General features: G+C 38.2%; 1 protein-coding gene across 1 annotated transcript in view; it reads right to left on the bottom strand.

Moving 5' to 3' along the window:
- slc1a7a (solute carrier family 1 member 7a) overlaps positions 1-18770 on the bottom strand; it is a 45002-nt gene that overhangs the window by 8169 nt on the left and 18063 nt on the right. Inside the window, exons 3-8 of the mRNA XM_044368042.1 lie at positions 12671-12886; positions 6617-6659; positions 5669-5900; positions 5321-5420; positions 4633-4866; positions 1022-1216 (exon numbers count right to left, since the gene is read on the bottom strand). Of these exons, the coding sequence (XP_044223977.1) occupies positions 1022-1216; positions 4633-4866; positions 5321-5420; positions 5669-5900; positions 6617-6659; positions 12671-12886 (1020 nt within the window). The remainder of the gene's footprint in view (positions 1-1021; positions 1217-4632; positions 4867-5320; positions 5421-5668; positions 5901-6616; positions 6660-12670; positions 12887-18770) is intronic.

Genomic DNA, 18770 nt, shown 5'->3' with positions numbered 1-18770 from the left:
CTGCAGGACGAGAAGGGTGGAGGGGTGGAGGATGTAAGGTAGACGGGGGGGTGGGGGTATGGGTTAGCATGCAGATGGAGCAGCTCTGTGGTCAGCAGCCAAACGGCACGGGAACAGGACGCAGAGAGAGGGAAAAATGATTATAATTCTGGCGTGACAAGGGAGATGAGTAATACAGGTCATATGGGTTTTACCGCCAAGGGATTATGAGGGAATGTGCACAGACTGAAGCCATGAGGAGAGGTCTGCTTAATGTTATTACAGTAGGACATGTCATCAAATCAGAGGAGGAACAGGCATGTTTCCTGGACCTGTGTAGACTTGTCTACCTGTGGTTGAAAGGTATAGGTGGTAGTGTTGGTGGGAGGGGGAGTGTTGGTGTTTTTGTCTGTCTGTCTGTCTGTCTGTCTGTCTGTCTATCTGTGTCCCCGGGGGCTTCCAGACTGATTTAGCAAAAATCTGATCAGACTAAGAAGCTCATATGAGGCGTAATCTGTGTGACATTTACATATATGTGTATCTAGTAAATCCCATAATATTTTTTATTAATTCAGAATTAAACTAAATGTGTGACGTGACATGATTAATTCATGTTGTACTCAAAACACCACAAGTAGGCTAAATGCCTGCGTTTTTCAAACTGCATTCCCCTTGTTTGTAATGCAGTTTCCAAGCCCAAGCTGTGATGGTGATATTATTAGGGTTCTAGCTTTAGAAAGCTCTCTTTGAAGCCATTGAAGACAGAATACAACAATTTTCACAACCTGAATGATACTCGTTGGGATGAGTAAACTGAACTTGATGTGTGGAGTGCCCCTTTTAGCCCTGTGCTCTTGTTTCAAAACCACAGGGACAAAAAAAAAAGAAACTGCTGTTAGCATGTTGCCTTCCTCACAGATAAGTGGAGGATTTCATCTGAATCAACATCTGCTGACATTTATTAGAGTTTATGAAATTTTCCATCAAATGTCATTTCTTTTTGTTGTTGTGCCAGTTCCAGTCTAAATTTAGCCAGCCTTACCTAATTGTGATGATCTGTCCAAAGTCAAGCTCATAGTTATTCACTTGGGCGATGAAGATGGCTGCCACAGCCTCGTAGAGTGCGGTGCCGTCCATGTTGATGGTGGCCCCCACAGGCAGCACGAAGCGGATGATGCGTCTGTCGATGTGGTTGTTCTCAAGGAGGCACTTGAAGGTGATAGGCAGAGTGGCAGAGCTGCGGCGGGAAAAGATAAATAATACCAGATAATAAGCCCCCTCTGAGAGAAGCCGTGTAATCAAGACTATATCATACAGGAAATTATTTGTTGTGATGTCGATCATACAACAAAGACACAAATCTAAAGGTTTTGTTACATTATTCCAAGTAGTTATTTTCTCTGTGGGCGGATGAATTGTTTTACCCACCATAGTGGATTCATGACAGACCCACAGTGCCGTAAAACTGCCTAAAATTGATGTGCAACAATTTGCCAACATATATTTATTAACTGGATTATTTTCACAGTGTTAGGACTAAAAAACAATTATGTGACAGACATGTTTTGCAGTTTTGTAATGCCAGAAAACACTGAAGTAAACAAACACATAGTTTGTGTTTAATGGGTGACAAAAGGGACAAAAATGTGAAGAAATTCCAGATACCGCTTGTAAAATGAATCAAGGTCTTGATTCAAATGGCCACAGTACAGTATGCGTGCAAATATTTGTGCATTTTTTTGTGAGACGTGATAAAAATCAGTAAAAAAATCTGGTTTGTTTATGTTTTTAATAATGTGAGCAAGGTTGGCTAGGTGAGATCTGAGTGTAGCAAAAACATCTTTTTATTTCAAGTTGTTCCTCTTGATAACACATAATCATGTAACAAATAGTTAATTATATTTACAGGAACCTTCACAGCCTCACTGAACAAATCCTCTAAATATTTCTCATCAGCAGGAGAGCATTTGAAGGGGGTGTGATAAAAACTTATGGACTGATTATCATCATTACTGATTGTAAACCAGGAGTAAACACTCTGACGCTCAACTATGAAATGCTACAAGGTGTAGTGTTGTATTTCTATAACAGCCATATTAGATGTTGCAATGTCAGATCACTGATCTGTACCACGAAGCACAAGAGTGCCAATAAATTTATTAAAAAACATTACATTAATGCTAAAACTGTAGATATGTTTACCAATGATTAATCAAAGCTCACACTGCCTACTTTGTCATCATGTAATGTGATGGTGGATAATATCTGTAATGCTTTGTCTCTGATTATTAATCATGTTGCACCAGCTAAAGCTAAACAGTTACAAGGTCCTCCAAAAGCTCCTTGGAGAAATAGTGAAATACAGCCAAGTTAAAAGAGACAATGTACTAGAGGGCAGAGTGTAAATGGCATAATACAATACTACAAGTAGATTTTAAAATATACAAAAACGCGCTTTATGATTACATCCAAGAAATCATCCAGATGATCATATATTTCTCAGTGAATTATTAACAATCAGAATAATGCTTCCTTCCTCTTTTTCACCACTGTCAAACTATTAAACCCCACAAATTCAATTCCAGAAGAATTATGCTCTACAAACAAATGTGATGAGTTGATTCTTTTATGACAATGTTTCATTTATCAGAAACAATATGGTGGCTTGTTTCAGAAATACCTCTGGTGTGCTCTCTCCTCCACACCAATGCATGATAAAACAGCCACTACGTAATTTTTCATTCTTTAGATCTGGACGAAGTTATCAAGCAGCTTAATTCTTCCACCAGCTCCCTCAACATCATCCCCACCAAACTGTTTAAGTCTGTTCTTCCTTGTCTTGCACATGTTATGTTGATTATTATTAATGCCTCTTTGCTTACTATAATTACAGACCAATTTCAAACCTTTCTTTCATCAGCAAAATACTGGGAAAAAATGCATCAAAGCAATTGGACAATTACCTTTTGCACATTAGTATTTATGATGTGTACCAGTCAGGTTTTAAAAGTAATCATAGCACTTATCAGAGTAATAAATAAGATCAATAGTGATTCAAAAAAAAAAAAAAAAATCTTAGTTTTGCTTGATCTCACGCCTGCATTTGACACTGTTGACTTGATATTTTAATTGAGAGAATTCAAGATTCTGTTGGTTTATCAGATACTGTTCTTAATATGTTCATTTCCGACTTAAAGGACAGGAGCTTTTATGTTTCCACTGGTTGTTTTAAATCTGTTGAAACAAAAATGTGTTCAGGTGTTCCACAAGGATCATTCCTAGCACCGTTATTCTTTAATTTATACATGCTCCCACTTGGCGACATTATAAAGAAACATAGCATATCTTATTACTTATATGCTGATGACACACAGCTGTATGTTTCTCTGTCCTCCGATGATCTAAGTCCCATAAACAAGTTGTTGAACTGTATCGACCAAATCAATGACTGGATATCCAAAAATCTTTTTACAGCTGAATAATAATAAGCCGTAAATACACGTAGTAGGCCCTCAAAAACAGAGACAGAAATTATACTCACATTTAGATTCACTGTCTCTAAACTATAGTGAGCAGGTCAAGAACCTTGGAGTCATTCTTGATGCTGATCTTAACTTTGAAAAGTAATATCAATAGTATAACACAGTTTTCTGTCACTTAAAGAATATATCCAAAGCAGATTCTGAAAAACTGGTCTATGCATTCATCTCTAGCAGACTTGGACTACTGTAATGTTCTTTACACAGGGCTACCAAAACAGACAATCTCAAGTCTGCAGCTCATTCAGAATGCAGCAGCCAGAGTCCTTACATGAACACACAAATACAAACATATTACACCAGTTCTTAGATGACCTTAGATCAGTCACTACTGTTTCCATGTTCAAAAGAAAACTTCAAAGCTTTCTGTTTTCTCAGGCTTATGAGCCATTAGCCAATTTCTTAGCGTGTATGGTGTGTGTGTGTATGTGCGCTTGATTTGGTCTTCATTTTTAATTGTTGTATTTATATATTTCGAAACTCTGTTTTAAAATCACTTTATCATGTTGATCAACTGCTGATTGCTGATGTTCAGCACCTTGAACTGCCATTATGTATGACGGTGCTATACAGATAAAATTGACTTGACTTGCATAGTGTTGTTGGAAAAGACCAAAATATAGCATTAACATTAAAAGACAGTACTGACATTTTGCAAGGTTAGAGGGTCACAGTGTAACCCCAAAAACATTCATTTCATTCAAAGTGAATTCCATTATCTGCTCCATTTAAACAAGCAATATAGTATAAAAGCACTCTGACCTCGGTACTCTCGTAGTTGCTTGTTATTTTGATGAACCACAAATTGAATTTTATTATTATTATATAACTGAATAATTATAAACAACATGAGGAAAACATTTAATTATTATTCCTCAAGGGGCCCAAAGAGCATCAAGAGACCTTGTAATACCTAATATGATCCTATACAGGAAAATAAACAAAACAAAAAGCATGTAACCTGATCAAGTGTGTATGCTCTCTGATATGTGTTTGGTCCTGAAGATATTCAGCAAAACAAATTCAAGGAGTCTACAAAATTCACAAAATAATGTTCAATTCAGTGTTTCTTTGTGAAAAGTGGGAACTGGACTGTTAGAGACTCCATTTTTACCTGGAAGAGGTGGCCAAGGAAATCAATAGGGCCTGCAGAATGCCTCTGATGTAAACGATGGGGCTCTTCTTCGTGATGAAGAAGTACATCGCTGGTAGGATGAATAGACCATGCAGCACCAAGCCCATTACCACTGTGATGGCATAAAAGCCCAACTTCTTCCCCATGGCTGAAGGGTCGTCCATCTCCAAGATCTTACCGGCAACCAGGAACACAATGCCAAAAGGGAAATACCTGGAAGGAAGGAAGGAAGGAAGGAAAAGAGGAGAGGTTGAGTGCTTGCTCAGTAAGTGCAGCTACAAGATTAGTTTTTTCCAAAATGTTGTTTCCTTCATGTTGTTAAGTTTGAACAGTCAATCATGTCAGCAGTAAGAACTGTGTGAACAGTGAGTATAAGAACTCCAAGGAAGAGGTAAAAGTATCCTCTAGGCTGTGAAAAAAGATTAATCATCTACAGCCACTTGATGGTAGCGCTAGAGCGCCAAAGTGGTGGACTGACTGACTGGTGTTGCCATCCCTAGTTCCACGCTGCTAGCATGGCTAAAAAGATTCAGAAATGACAAATGCTGTTTCAGGTAAATGCATTATTATTATCATAACCAGTTGTAGCCAAACTGCTCACTAAATTCTAAAAATTAAAAATTTAGCTTATTTTTGGTGCTGTTTACTTTGTTGCTGCAGCTCTTACCAGATGACAATGGCGACAATCTTCAAAACTGCCTCATTCAAACTCTGGCAGAAGTTGACCAGAGCGCTTCCATTGGGCCCCATTCTCCCCAACATTATCCCTGGATTGAAGAAGAAAAACAACATGTTGAGCATGCATGAACTGATGAATGCATCAATCACACATCTACAATGATGACAATGTCGTCATTTGTTTGTTCTCTGCCTTCTTCATACACATTTTCAGCTAAATTATGCAAAGGTGTGGGTGTGCCAAGAATTCACTTATGCAATTATACGTATGAATGCATATGCATTGTACATGCTACTGCTTGAAGGTGTGTGTGATGAAACCGTGCCAACCACTTACCCATGGTTGCAGAGAAAATAACAATCCCCAGCACATTCATGCCTTCGCTGGTACCAGGTGATGTTTTCATGATGACGTCAGGTGGCGGCGTGAGATCCAGGGAGAAGTTCTGGACGTCAGTGCCGTTGTCATCCTGGATGCCGTAGATGTAGACCCTGCGCGTGGTGGTCTCGTCCAGGAGCTGAGCCACCGTTGGTTTGGGGATGAGTTCTGGGACTCTCTGGGTTCGATACTTGAAACCAAAAGAGAGTACAGGCCCTCAGTAAACATGACGGAAACAAACAACAGACAAAGCAGCAGATTCTCACATGATAATGACACATATGGGCTCATTCATTGATAGTACTGGTCATTTTGTGCTACCTTGTAATTTTGATATTCATCTAAAACATGATAAAGAGAACATATGACATACTGCTGCCTCAACAATGAGCATTAAAGGAATAGTTCTACATTTTGGGAAATACACTTATTCACTTTCTTGTTGAGGTTTCTTGTTGTACCATGAGATGATCAATACCAGCACCTTTAAAGCTTACTAATTAACATGTTATATCTCCATTTGTTCAAAATTATGGTACACAAATGTGTTGCTTTCACACTTTGGTTTTTGTGCAGATGAAACAAAAAAGATCTAATGTGATAATTAGTCAGCATTAGAGGTGCTAGTGGGTACCTTTGGACAAAGCCAGGCTAACTGTTTCCTCTCTCCATTCCAAAAATCTTTATGCTAAGCTAAGCTAACTAGCTTTAGCGTACAGACATGAGAGTGGTATCGATCTTCTTCTCTAACTCTGCAAGAAAGTGAATATGCGTATTTCCCAAAATGTCAAACTACTGCTTAAACCTTAATTCCAAAATATCGGAGCTGTTAGTTTGTGTTTTGAACCTTTTTTTCTGTTTTTCTTTTTAGCATACAGTATCTTTGCCCTCAACATTTCAGCTTACCTGTTGAAACGTAGCTTGAACCAAGTTGGCTGGAAACATGTTGCTGAGGAAGAGAATTTTGAGATTAGATGAATAGCCTTCAATAGATGGCAGATGTATTTATACTGTAAAAATAATACATACATATGCATTTCTAAAGTAGAACCATTTTTATATATGTCATTCACAATCACAAAAAAACATACAGAGCAACTTCATGATGACTAGGAGAACAATTGACACACAGCAGCTGATTTAATACAGCAGTCAATGTAAAGAAAAATAATTTATTGTATCTCTCTTAGCATTAAACTGGCTTTAAAACTGAATTATTTATGAATTCACATAACAGATATGTCCATGTTATGTCCACAAAGTGCTCAGTATCACTGAGAGTGAAAATGATTCTGCAATACAATAGTGAATATTCAAAATATTAGAAACCTCATCACTGACTTGCATGATCCACTGCACTTCTATTACTGAACATTTAAATCTAACCAGCTGTCTGGAAATCAATGAGAAATAACAATTTTTATGTGGATTCAGCTCATAAGTGTTCTTCATGGAAAGAGTAACCATCCCAATAGATTGTAGCATTAATAAATATGTTTTTCTGTATGTATCCCTTTCAGAGAAAACCTTCAGTCTTCATTATTTCCACACAGAACGATGGTTAGATACGTAGGAAGGTGATACACTTTTAAATAACCGACCTAAAAAAGCCCACTCAAATCTCAGCTGAGCAAAAGAGTATTGAGCGCTCTGGCTACCAAGGGCAGCTGCAGCAGAGGAGTTTCATCACTCTCTGCTCATCAACATTAACAGGGATGATGAAACCTGAAAACAGTGTAGCAGTACAAAAGGGAAACAAGTGCTAAATTAGTGGAAAAGGGGGAAGTGTAACAGGAGTGGAAAATGGATGCCCACTATCCATCATAAACAGAGGAACAGATGAAGGCTTGTTCAACAAATTTGACTCATATAAAAGGGACTAAAATGGGTATTATATATACCCAAACCTGCCACTGGGGCTTGTTTCTGTGTTGAGTTTGCATAATCTCCTTGTACCTGCAGAGGTTTCCTCTAGGTGTTCCAGTTTCCTCCTACTGTCCAAAGACATGCAGGTCAGGCTAATTATAGACTCTAAATTACGTGTGGATGTGAATGGTTGTCTGTCTATGTGTGTCAGCCTTACAATAGACTGCTGTCCTGGCCAGAATGAGCCCCACCTCTTGCCCACTATGAGCTGGGATCCAGTCCCCAGGTGACAGCATACAGGAAGTGGTTGTGGTTAATGGAAGGATGGATATACTGTATGTATATACTGAAATGACTTTAATTTAATCCTCATACAGTTCAGTGATTTTCAAACATGCTTTTGCTCAGCTGAGATAAGTAAATGGGACCCATGTGAGAGACTGAGGGTTTACAGAACTGGTGCACTGCCACAGTTACTGTGTAGGCTTGTAGGACTGTCACATGGCAGAGGAGAAGGTCAGAAATAATACCACAAGTGCACATTGATGACGCTGGAATAATCATTTCAAAGAGAAAAAAAAGTGTCCTTGAGAAAAGACACTGTTCAGTGCATGAAAGTGCTATATGAAAATACAGTACATTAACTTACAATAATCAACTTTATTTATATAACACATCTAAGTTGAAAGTATTTTACAATACAAACTGAGACCAACATGAAACAACACTGAAAAAAACATGATTCACAAAGTACATCTGAAGCTCATGATGATTCATACAAAAGTCCTTTAATCTGACAATGAATTGTTTAAGCACACAATGTAAATTGTAGAAGGTAATTTCCTTTCCTTTTGCTTACAAGACCTGCTCATTAAATGAAAAATGAGGTTCAGTGTCCTGAAACCACACAAAAAGTTTTTTCCACCAACCCTTTGACTGATGGAGACTTTGTAGAACACAAAGAAACAAGTAAAAATGCAGGAATACACACAAGGTGAGACTTATTGATAGATGTTGTACCAGTGCGTGCTAACCTCACAAGCTATTCATTTTAGGTTGTCTTTAACTGCCAACTTAATTTATTCATAATAATAAATAAAACTTTGGTCATACTCTAAAATGATCTAATTCTCATAATCTAGATTATGAGAAAAAATAAATGATTTCAGATCGTTGGAATTACAAAATACACAAAGAACGAACAGTAGCATTGTTATAGTCTAAATGGGGTGATCAAATCTAAAACAGAAGTGTAATAAGCATCACCTTTTGTTCATGATGCAGATTGTTTCCTGCATCTGAAACATATATGTAGCGTTCTCAAAGCAGTACAGAGAACAGGGTCTGTCATCAATCACAACAAACTCAACATCGCATTAGCAGGGGCTGTAAATCCCACATCAACACGGAGCTCAAATCACAATCAAAATTCAAACAGCACATTTCAGATGCAGAGAGATTAAAGGCATATTGTATTTTCACAGCTTATGCATTCAGCAGATTGACTTTAAAGACATATGGCGAAGATATAAGGGGACAATGTGGTATAAGTCAGTGGACTGCAGTGAGTATTCTGCATGGATTTGACCATTTAGCCATTCAGCAGCCTATCCTGTGTCTAAGACAGAGAAAGCAGGCTAATGAACCACTCTGACCCCAGTGCCCCTAATAAATCCAAGTATGCACATATTCATACATACTGTGCTCACTATACATACTTATCACACACTCACACATACACATGACCACAGACAGTCAGGCCCATTTGTGAGTGTACCGATATAGTATGCCTGCATGATAGATGAGGGCTCTAAAGAAGATTTGCGAGATAAATCCAAAGCACAGCTGTGCTCTGTAAAACACACACACACACAAACACGCACACACACAAATGGACTGAGATCCTGTCAATGACAGAGCTTCACCACTTCCACATGATCAGTACATCGTTGGATTTTATGGGCTTCGCCAGTTTATTACTCCGTTTTTTAACATCCTGATTTAAAGTGAGTCATTCAAATACAATTTATTTCTGGTATGATTTGATTTCGTCATTAAAACTCTCAAATATATTAAAAAAACAACACCAGATTTAACAGAGGACGACAACTTTTACATGTTTCTCAGATAAAAACACATTATAAGGCATTTTATGAAGTTTCTCATAGTTATTTGAAAAATACGCATTTGTATTCAAATATAATCACCATAAACTTTAATATTCTAGTGGTGGTGTTAACACCTCAGCAGATCTCTGTGTTGCAGGCTGCTGACTTTAAGCCCACTGACCGACTGTCACACTGACACAGTGGCTCTCAAGGCCTCACTGTCATGTTTCTCACTGCAGGGCTGACCCAGGTTCACCTCAAACACACCCTCTTCATCCTTCAGCAGTGCTAATTAGCTTAGCACGATAACCCACTGGCACATGAGGCTCGAGGCTTTGTGCCCTGACCTCAAGCAATTTCCTCCACTTCAGTCCTCATGAGATCGCACGCAAAGCAAGACATTTAAATCACAGGTATTATAAGACAATTTGTGACAGTGCTGTGCTGTGCATGCAGAATCTGCGCTATAATTAAAGGGGACCTATTATGCTCATTTTCAGCTCTATATTTTTACTCCACTAGAGTAGCTTTGTGTGATTCACAGTTCTTATACTATATACTATAGTATAAGATAAACCATATCCTTATTTATCTTATACTGGTCCTTTATGCAGCCCCTCAGTTCAGCCTCTGTCTTTAACAGGCAGTCTTAGTTCCTGTCTCTTTAAGGCCCCCTGTTGTGTTAAGTTACTGCCAATGCAAACCAACATTTCCTGCTTTACTGTTTCATATTAAAAGCTTTTAAATTACTAAATAATGGGAGACTTTTATTGTAAAGAATTTACAGGAAATTAAATGCTTTCCTCATGGATTAGCAGAGCTTCATTAGCGGCACTAAAAACTGGTCGACACAACAACATATGGAGATATTTGGAGCTCTTTGTTGCTCTTTGTAGTACAAGCAGAAACAGCCACAGTGATGATGATGTTTGATGAAGAGCTGCAGACTACCAGCACACCTTCAACAGGTAAACAACTTATCTTTGTCCTGCTGTGTAATGGAAAAACACTCACAGCATGCCAGCTTGACACAAGTCATGGCTCAGCATGACTACCCCCAAAATAATGGAAAAACACCATAATGGTAGTGTAGCGGAGCAGCGAACTCGTGTGCTGTGCGTGGAGCAGATGACCATATAAAGAAATCAGTCACAAGCCAACGTTGGCTCGGCCTGAAAGTAGAAAAAAACGTTGAAAACCAAACGTTCAGAACAGTCTGAAGCCAGTGCTTTTTGCTCATGGGGATTACTTCTTCATACGTTTACCTCATTATTTGAATCCAACAGTGTAACATAATATATATGACTGAAAATAAGGAAAAGCACAGTAGGTCCCCTTTAACATGCTGACATGAAGTTTGCACATTGCTCTCTCTCACTTATCTCCAAGGTTGAAAGCAGTAAATAAAATTTACTCTCAGCACTTAAAATTTAATACGATTTTCAATTCAGTATGCTTTCATTAGTGCTACAATCAATATCTATTATTTCACTCGTAGATTCACAATATCCAAAGCAAAATTTGATTTATTCAGAAGTAAATGTAACTAATATATTTAATGTTTTCTTTCTTCTTGGTCTTTTCATTAACATTATATCATACAAAGTTCATCTTTCTTGAAAAAACTGCATAACAAATATTTATGTTTTATACATTGAGCTCTATTCTAAGGACCATCATGAAACCCATACAAATTTGCCTGTATATAAAAAAAAACACATAGCAACATACAATAAACATTCAACCACTCATCAGTATGACAAAACATATCCAGAGGGCAATGGTTTCCAACCTTTTTTGGCTTGTGACCCTCTACAGACAATCAATGCCTACTTGTGACCCTGTGATGTCACAGGTTGAGTAAGCCCATGAGCTGAGCTTGAACTAAAGAGTGATGTTCCCTTCTCAGATTGTTTAATTTTAGTAGCTTTACAGTACGGAAGAAACTGAACCCTCCAACATTTTACAAGAAAAAGCAAAATTGTAATGAAATTTTTCTAAAAATTGTACTCATTTTACAATCCCTCAGATTTATCTTGCCGTCACTTGACGACACCCAGGTTAGGAACCCCTGCTATAGAACATTAATTTTTCTTTTTGTCAACATATATGAGAGTCTTATTGTAGTCCAAAGAATGGGTTAGGGTTAGGGTTATTTTAGAATTATTTTTAATCTGACAGAGGATATGTACATGATGTTTTGCTGAAGTTATCTGGTTAATTCAAATGCAGCACAGCCCAGAGTAGCTGCAGCAGCACAGACCAGAGCAAGAAATGGGTGCTTAAAAGAAGGTCAGATGATCACATAGCCTGTCCACAAAGAAAACAAGTCCACTGGAGCTCACAGTACAAATCAATGTGGGAGTTATTTTGAGGTGAGTCATTTTTCCCTGTTGCACCACTACACCAGATCATAGGGTTCAACCCACCTGCCAAATCCCACTTTAACCTCTGGGCATACTATATAAAACATTTGAACTAACATCAATACTGAGTGAAAAAATACAGTAATACATATATATATAAAATATATATAATTCTCCTGTTTTGATTTGTTAGAAAAAGTAGTATAAAAAATGTTACAAAAATGTTGCTTTTTATGTGGTGAAACAGTAAAAAAAGTGAAAAATAAATAAATCTTGCAGCACACTTGGCCTGTTGTTAAGGTACCACAGGGTGCTGCTGCACCTACTGAACCGCTGATGTAAAACTGCTGTCCAAGAGCTTTCAACATTTCATATTCTGTTAGTTTTAGATGAGCAAGTTTAATGGATTCTCATAAATGCAGCACTGTTTATTCATGCAAGTCATGTGCTTGTCTTTCTCTCTGTGTAGCCCTCTGCATATGTGTGAGGTGATATTGCTCATGTGCCACATTTTTTGTGTATTGCATGTGTATTTCGTGTGTATTGCTCTGGGCCACCTATCCTGTTTCCAACAAGGATGATGACACTTTCCTGAGCTAAATGACGCTTAGCATGCTTACCGAATGAGATCCAGCAGAGCGTCGGCAGAACTGGTCATTGGCTTCTTGCTGTCCTCAGAGTCCTCCTTCTGAGCAGCTCCACCTGGATGGATGATGTACACCATGACAATGCCCACTACCACAGCAACAAAGGTAGTCCAGAGATAGTAGGAGATGGTCATGATGCCCAGGCGGCTGGAGCACTTGGCGTCCAGGGCAGCTAGACCTGACATCAAACTGAAGTATGGAGAGGAAGTGGGAGCACACAAAGGTAGAGAGAAGAGGAGCGGGGTGACAAAAAAGACAAGCAAGGAGATAAAAGTTCATGTTAGAAATCAAGAAAGACTTTGTGAAACTGCTGCCACAGATCTGCCCTTGTTCTGTGTCAAAAACTGGCTGAGCTTCTGTTCCTGCAGTGGGGGACTGAATTAATAAAAATGGCTCATTGGCATGCTGTTGCAGTTATTCAGCTAACTACCTCAGTGTTCATTTGCACTCAAAGCTTTTACAGGGCAAAGGAATATTCCATTGAAAGTTGCATTAAATTACACCGTTAAGCTGCGGGTTGATTAAATATTACTGAGTTATAGGTTCACAAGGTTAGGTGCAATTTTATTTATGTAGGCAAGACAATTTTAGATAAAAGGTCTAGTTGTAAATGTGTGGAACAATATCAGCTCTTCACAGCAGTATCACAAGTGATTTAAAAGACAGAAACTACAACAGATAAATACTGTGAAACAGCAGGCTTGAGTTCACTATTCACTCTAATAACATACTTTATGTGCACATACAAGCAAGCCACCCACCCATCAAAGCTTCAATTGAGTGCCTGATTATCCACCTTTGACATGATGGCAGCCACTTATCAAAACTCAATAAGCCTGTTTTCAAACCAGTGAAGTCATTTATATAAAACACTGCCTCTGCAGTCTCAAGGACGGCAATCTCTGGGAACATTTTGAACATGACAATGAGAGGAAAGCATCAAATTGAAAGAAATCATCCCCTAAATCTGTCTGTCTTTCTCTCTGTCACTTGCTACTCTTCATTATTTGTGAATCCAGCCTTTCAGAGGTCTGTATTTCACTCTTTGCTCTCACAGAAAAGCCTGGGGGAGGGGGAACAAACAACTGTAATCATAAACATTATAAACAGAATAGAGCAATTTGCATTTAAATGAGCTGCTGTCTGTTTGGATTTTCATTTTCACTGCATTGACAGGGTGACATTCACTGTAAGTTTTCAAAAAAAAGCTCAGTCAAAGCTGTTTGCCTCTCAGCTAGTGCAGAGAAAATGTAAAGAAGGCAGGAAGATGTGATTTGTGGGAAGTGTGGAGAGACTGTTGAAATAGTGGCACAGCAGGAGGGTGACGCCAGTGGCAGTAGGAGGAGAGAGCTGGAGAGATCTATACTGTCTCTTGAGCTGGGGTGACAAGATTTTCCTTCCTGTTCAAAGTGTAATCTGTCTTGTGCTGGCAAGTGTTCGGATGGTACTGCTATCTCTGTGCAGTCACCCTCATCCTCCTCATTCCTCCTTTTATCATCTCTGAAATGTACGACAGAGAGTCTCCATTTCCTGTGGTGGAGTCTGCTTGATGTTAAAGTAAAAAAGTGTTTGATCCAATTTTTCAACTAGTCTGTAACTACTTTCACAGTTTTGTATGTATGCAGTGTATGCAGTGCAAGTTGGGCTACAAGGATGCAAGGATGTGTGTGTGTGTGTGTGTGATAGCAGATCATACATTTATTCACAACTGAATATGCTGAATCATCAAAAAGCATCTGATTTTACTAACGTCTGCCTACAAGCACGAAACTGGTTGAAAGTATCAGCAGCAACAACGATTTTCAGCCTGTAGAGGCCACAGGCATTGATTTATAAAAAGTTGGATTTAAGTACAGGATTATTCATTTTCATCACACTGCAGCCACATAATGTTTTACAGCTAAAGAAAAATAATTCTTGCAAGTGAATCAATGCCACATTTGATTTCTGTCAAGATTAAAATACCAGCTGAGGCTGAGCTGAGAGAATGGTGGGAATACAGTATTCACACAAGTGATGGGCTGCTCTACTAGAACTGGTCCCATTACAATAAAATGAGCATGAATAAAGTCATGGCACTTTCCCAGCTGTAAAGTATAAACATTTCAAACCTTTCAAATTTCTGGATCATCAGAGCAAATCTGGACTGGGCAAGGGAGAGAAAATACCCTCAAGATACCCTGGAGAACTGAATTTAAATTAAAGGTGCAGTGTGTAGAATTTAGTGGCATCTAGTGGAACGGACTTGGCGGAAATGGAATATCAAATTCATCATTCATTCATCACCTGAAAATAATAATCGTTGTGTTTTCGTTCATTCGTTTGTTTCGTTTCGTTTTGTTAGAATAAGCCCTTTGCACCGCCATTTTTCTACAATATCCCAGAATGGACCAAACAACCAAACACTGACTGTAGAGAAGGCCTTTTGTCTTTTTTGTGGGTTTCATGGCCACCATAAATTCTCCTACATGCTTGCTTTAGCTGCACTGTAAACAGTTACAAAAGTTGCTCCTTGGTATATTTCTCATTGCTCAACAAATGCTTGCTGTAATATGAAACCCCACTTTCTATTACTCACCACAGGTTTTTCCAAATCATCCAGGACTGAAATCTTACAGATAATAACTTTGAATATGAAGCTTAGCTAATATTTGCTTAGACTAGACACAAGAAGACTAGACACAAGAAGAAACAGGTAATCTGGCTCTGTACAAAAGAATAATGATACACCTACCAGCACCTCTAAAGCTCACTAATAGACCCTTTTCACAGTTTTTTGTCTTGTCAAATCAGGAAAACACAGGTGGAATCAGTAAAACTAATGATGGCTGCATTCCATCCAACTCCAGCACTCTGGTATTGTGCATGCTCACTCACACATGACTTACTGGGACAAGTGATGGAATGGAGCCATCATTAAGGTTATTATTTACACCTGTTCTTTTCCTTCTTTGACAAGTATAAATGTCTGCCATGAAAAGGGTCTATAAGTTATATCTAATTTATGTAATCTGTTAAAAGCAGGAAACCAGAAATTCACTGCTCCTGGCCAAAAAACAGTCTGGCACAAAACCTCCTGTAAAACTATAACTTGTTTTTGCACTTGTGTTTTAGTACTGATTAAACACGTTGATCAGTGAGCTATAAATGTGCTGGTACTGTAGGTGATTTTTTAACCTTTGGACAGAGCAGACTAGCTGTGTCCCCCTATTTGCAGTTTTTCTGCTGTCTCCTTTCTTTACCTTCATATTAAACACACAGACATGAGAGTGGTATCAATCTCTTGGTTAGAAAGCGAATAAGCATATTTCTTCAAGTGCAGTCCTTCAGCTGCTGCTAAATGGCCAAAAGCACTCTGGCCAGCTTTGTAGTGTGAAAGTGTCACCAAACCTTTTCTATGCATGTGAATGAAGATGTAAATGATAAAATTACAGTTAAGACTAATTAGCCTTTTATGTTCTTCAAATTAAATCTCAAGGTGGATAAAATGTTTACTGTCTTGTAACTATGCCATTATAAATGAAATGTATTCATGCATTCCTAAATTAATATATAAACCAGGCCAGGTGGTTTATTCTGAAGAGTGTTACAGCTACCACTATGATTTCCACTTCTTCTCCCAATCATAGAAAATACTCCCCTACCTGCCAGCCCCCATGCAGGAATCTAACCCATTGAATCTCCTGCTGCTTCAGGGATGCTGATCTGTAGCTGACCCTGCACTTGGCAAGAAAGACCCACTCATTGAAGTTCATCACCCTGTCATCAGGCTTTTCCTTTCAGGAAAGTGCTATTTCCATGTAGTATAGGCCTAATATCTGTCTGACAGATTTAAAATATTTCACCTGGGCTGAGTAAGTATCTATTTATTGCTGCAACACCACAGCTCTCTACTCACAGGTAACACCTCCTTTAACTCCTCACTTACAGAGAAGACCTTTTTTGAATCTTCTCAAGTATAGACATTGACTTTTGCTTTCCCAAGGAACATACTACATTATAATATCAAAGGACATTTTGACCTGAAACATCAACACAGTAAATCTCAAAATAATAATGGTCATTGATCAAAGTATTTCTAGTGTTTTGACAAAGAAGTAAAGGGGAGTGTTGTTAAAGGTAAATTCTAATCTGCAGGGCTTCTGTTGCTGCTGACGATGCATTTTCACTCAGGTAAACATTTACATTTCAGTTTCATTAGTGCACTTTTGACCAGGCATAACCACAAGGTGTGATTATCATCTGAATAAATTGCTGCCTATAGCATGTGAGAATATATTAGTATGCATACACAGGACCATTATGGAGCCAGTAAGTATGAAAGCAATCTAAGTGCTTGATTAGCCAGGATGTGGTCACCATCATGATCTGAATTCTCCTCGTACATATTAAAAGTCATAAATGCCACAAATGGAGTGAAGTGCAGTTTATAATAATTCCATTATCAAGTTGTTAGTGTTGTGTTGTTACTAGAGTTACATTGACAAAAACAGCTTGTGTGAATAAACCCTGGCTCCTTTGGTATATCGGACAATAAGTGCAGCTGCAGCTGGGATAACTAAGGGGTCTGACCTGCTCTGGTCAGGGATTAGACAACCTCTGGCAGGAAAATCAGAACGCCGTAAGTACAGAGTCAAGCTGAGGTGGATTGGTGGCACAACAGAACATCACTCTTCTGGAAAATGGCAGTAAAACTGTTTCAACTGTGTTGCATTGTTGTAGTGCAGATGTTTGCTACAGAGTTGACATGACTCATTTTTTTCATACAGCAGTTCTTTAGGAAACAAAAAACAAAAAAATAAAAAACAACAGCAAAAAAAATCTGCAGCTGGAGATCAAAAGGGGAAAAAAATTGCATTTGTCATTCCAGGGATTTACCTCGTGACCCCTTCCTCCTCCCAGCTCTGTGCACTTAAATCTGATAATAATAACAGTCAAATGTTGTCTTTTTGATGGAAACTATCCATGAGTCCTGACCTTATCTTGATTATTTGATGTGCTACTGTCTTGTGAGGTGGTGGCAGCTGTGAAATCAACAAAAACTTCAAAGTGAACTGATAGAAACATCATGAAATGAATAGCAAAAAGTGATTAAAATATGAAGGATTATTTCTGGGTTATTTCATCTCATGGACAACTTAGTTACTACTGACAAAGTTCTCTTTTATCTCTGGCAAAATTATTCATATCAGTTGCCGATTCATCAGCTGATTTTTTTAGATGTTATAACATTTAATTTGTGTTTCCTCTACTTTGGGTAGATAAGCACTCTTGGTAATTTTAACATGTTCTACATTTTATTTCCCTGTGTGAGATAAATGAAGGTCTTGGTCTGAGCTCAAACAGATGGATACTGATAAGTGTGTTTTGTTTTGGATCACACTCACTAACTGATGAAAAAAGGTGATCATACACATTTCCTGATCAACTGACAACCAGGAAGGAAAGATAATATACTTCATATAGAAACACAGTTCTATCACACCTCCTGCCACATATTTAGTGGAATATTTGGTATTCATTTGATGAAAACTGTGTCCAGAAATAGTTACATTAACTCTAACACAGTGACATGGATCAATTTGTGTATAAATACCTCATGAAATACTAAAGTGCTATACACTGTGCTATAAATGCACCATGAAGTCAGTGGAATTCGCTTAAACCTGCTTTTTTGGCCATTTGGCGGCAGCGGAAACAAGTTGTAAATACAACATTGACACATTTAAGTTAATATGCTAAACTTGTTAGCAAACAGTTGTTTATTTACACATCTAGCAGATATGCAGTAACAGAATTCTTTTGGAGGAGTGTTTCTGGCCACTTGGCAAATTTAAGTCGAATATTCACTCTGTTTTACCTTTTGGTTAGTTCTCTAATAACTTCAGAGAGAAATATGTGGCTCCTCAGCTGCTAAAAGATTCACTTTGCACACCAGCTAGTTGCTAACTTTAACCACATGCTCTATATGTCAGCAGATTTGTCAGCCTACATGAGGTGATTCTTTTTGCTGTGTTTTAACTACTGAATGCCACCTTTTTTCCTGACTTTGTTCTGGAGAATATAGTCGCTA

Source organism: Thunnus albacares, chromosome 12 (genome assembly GCF_914725855.1).
Source record: "Thunnus albacares chromosome 12, fThuAlb1.1, whole genome shotgun sequence".
In the NCBI taxonomy this organism is placed as follows: domain Eukaryota; kingdom Metazoa; phylum Chordata; class Actinopteri; order Scombriformes; family Scombridae; genus Thunnus; species Thunnus albacares.
Note: the sequence above shows the minus strand (reverse complement) of the source record. Positions and strands in the feature narration are given on the sequence as shown.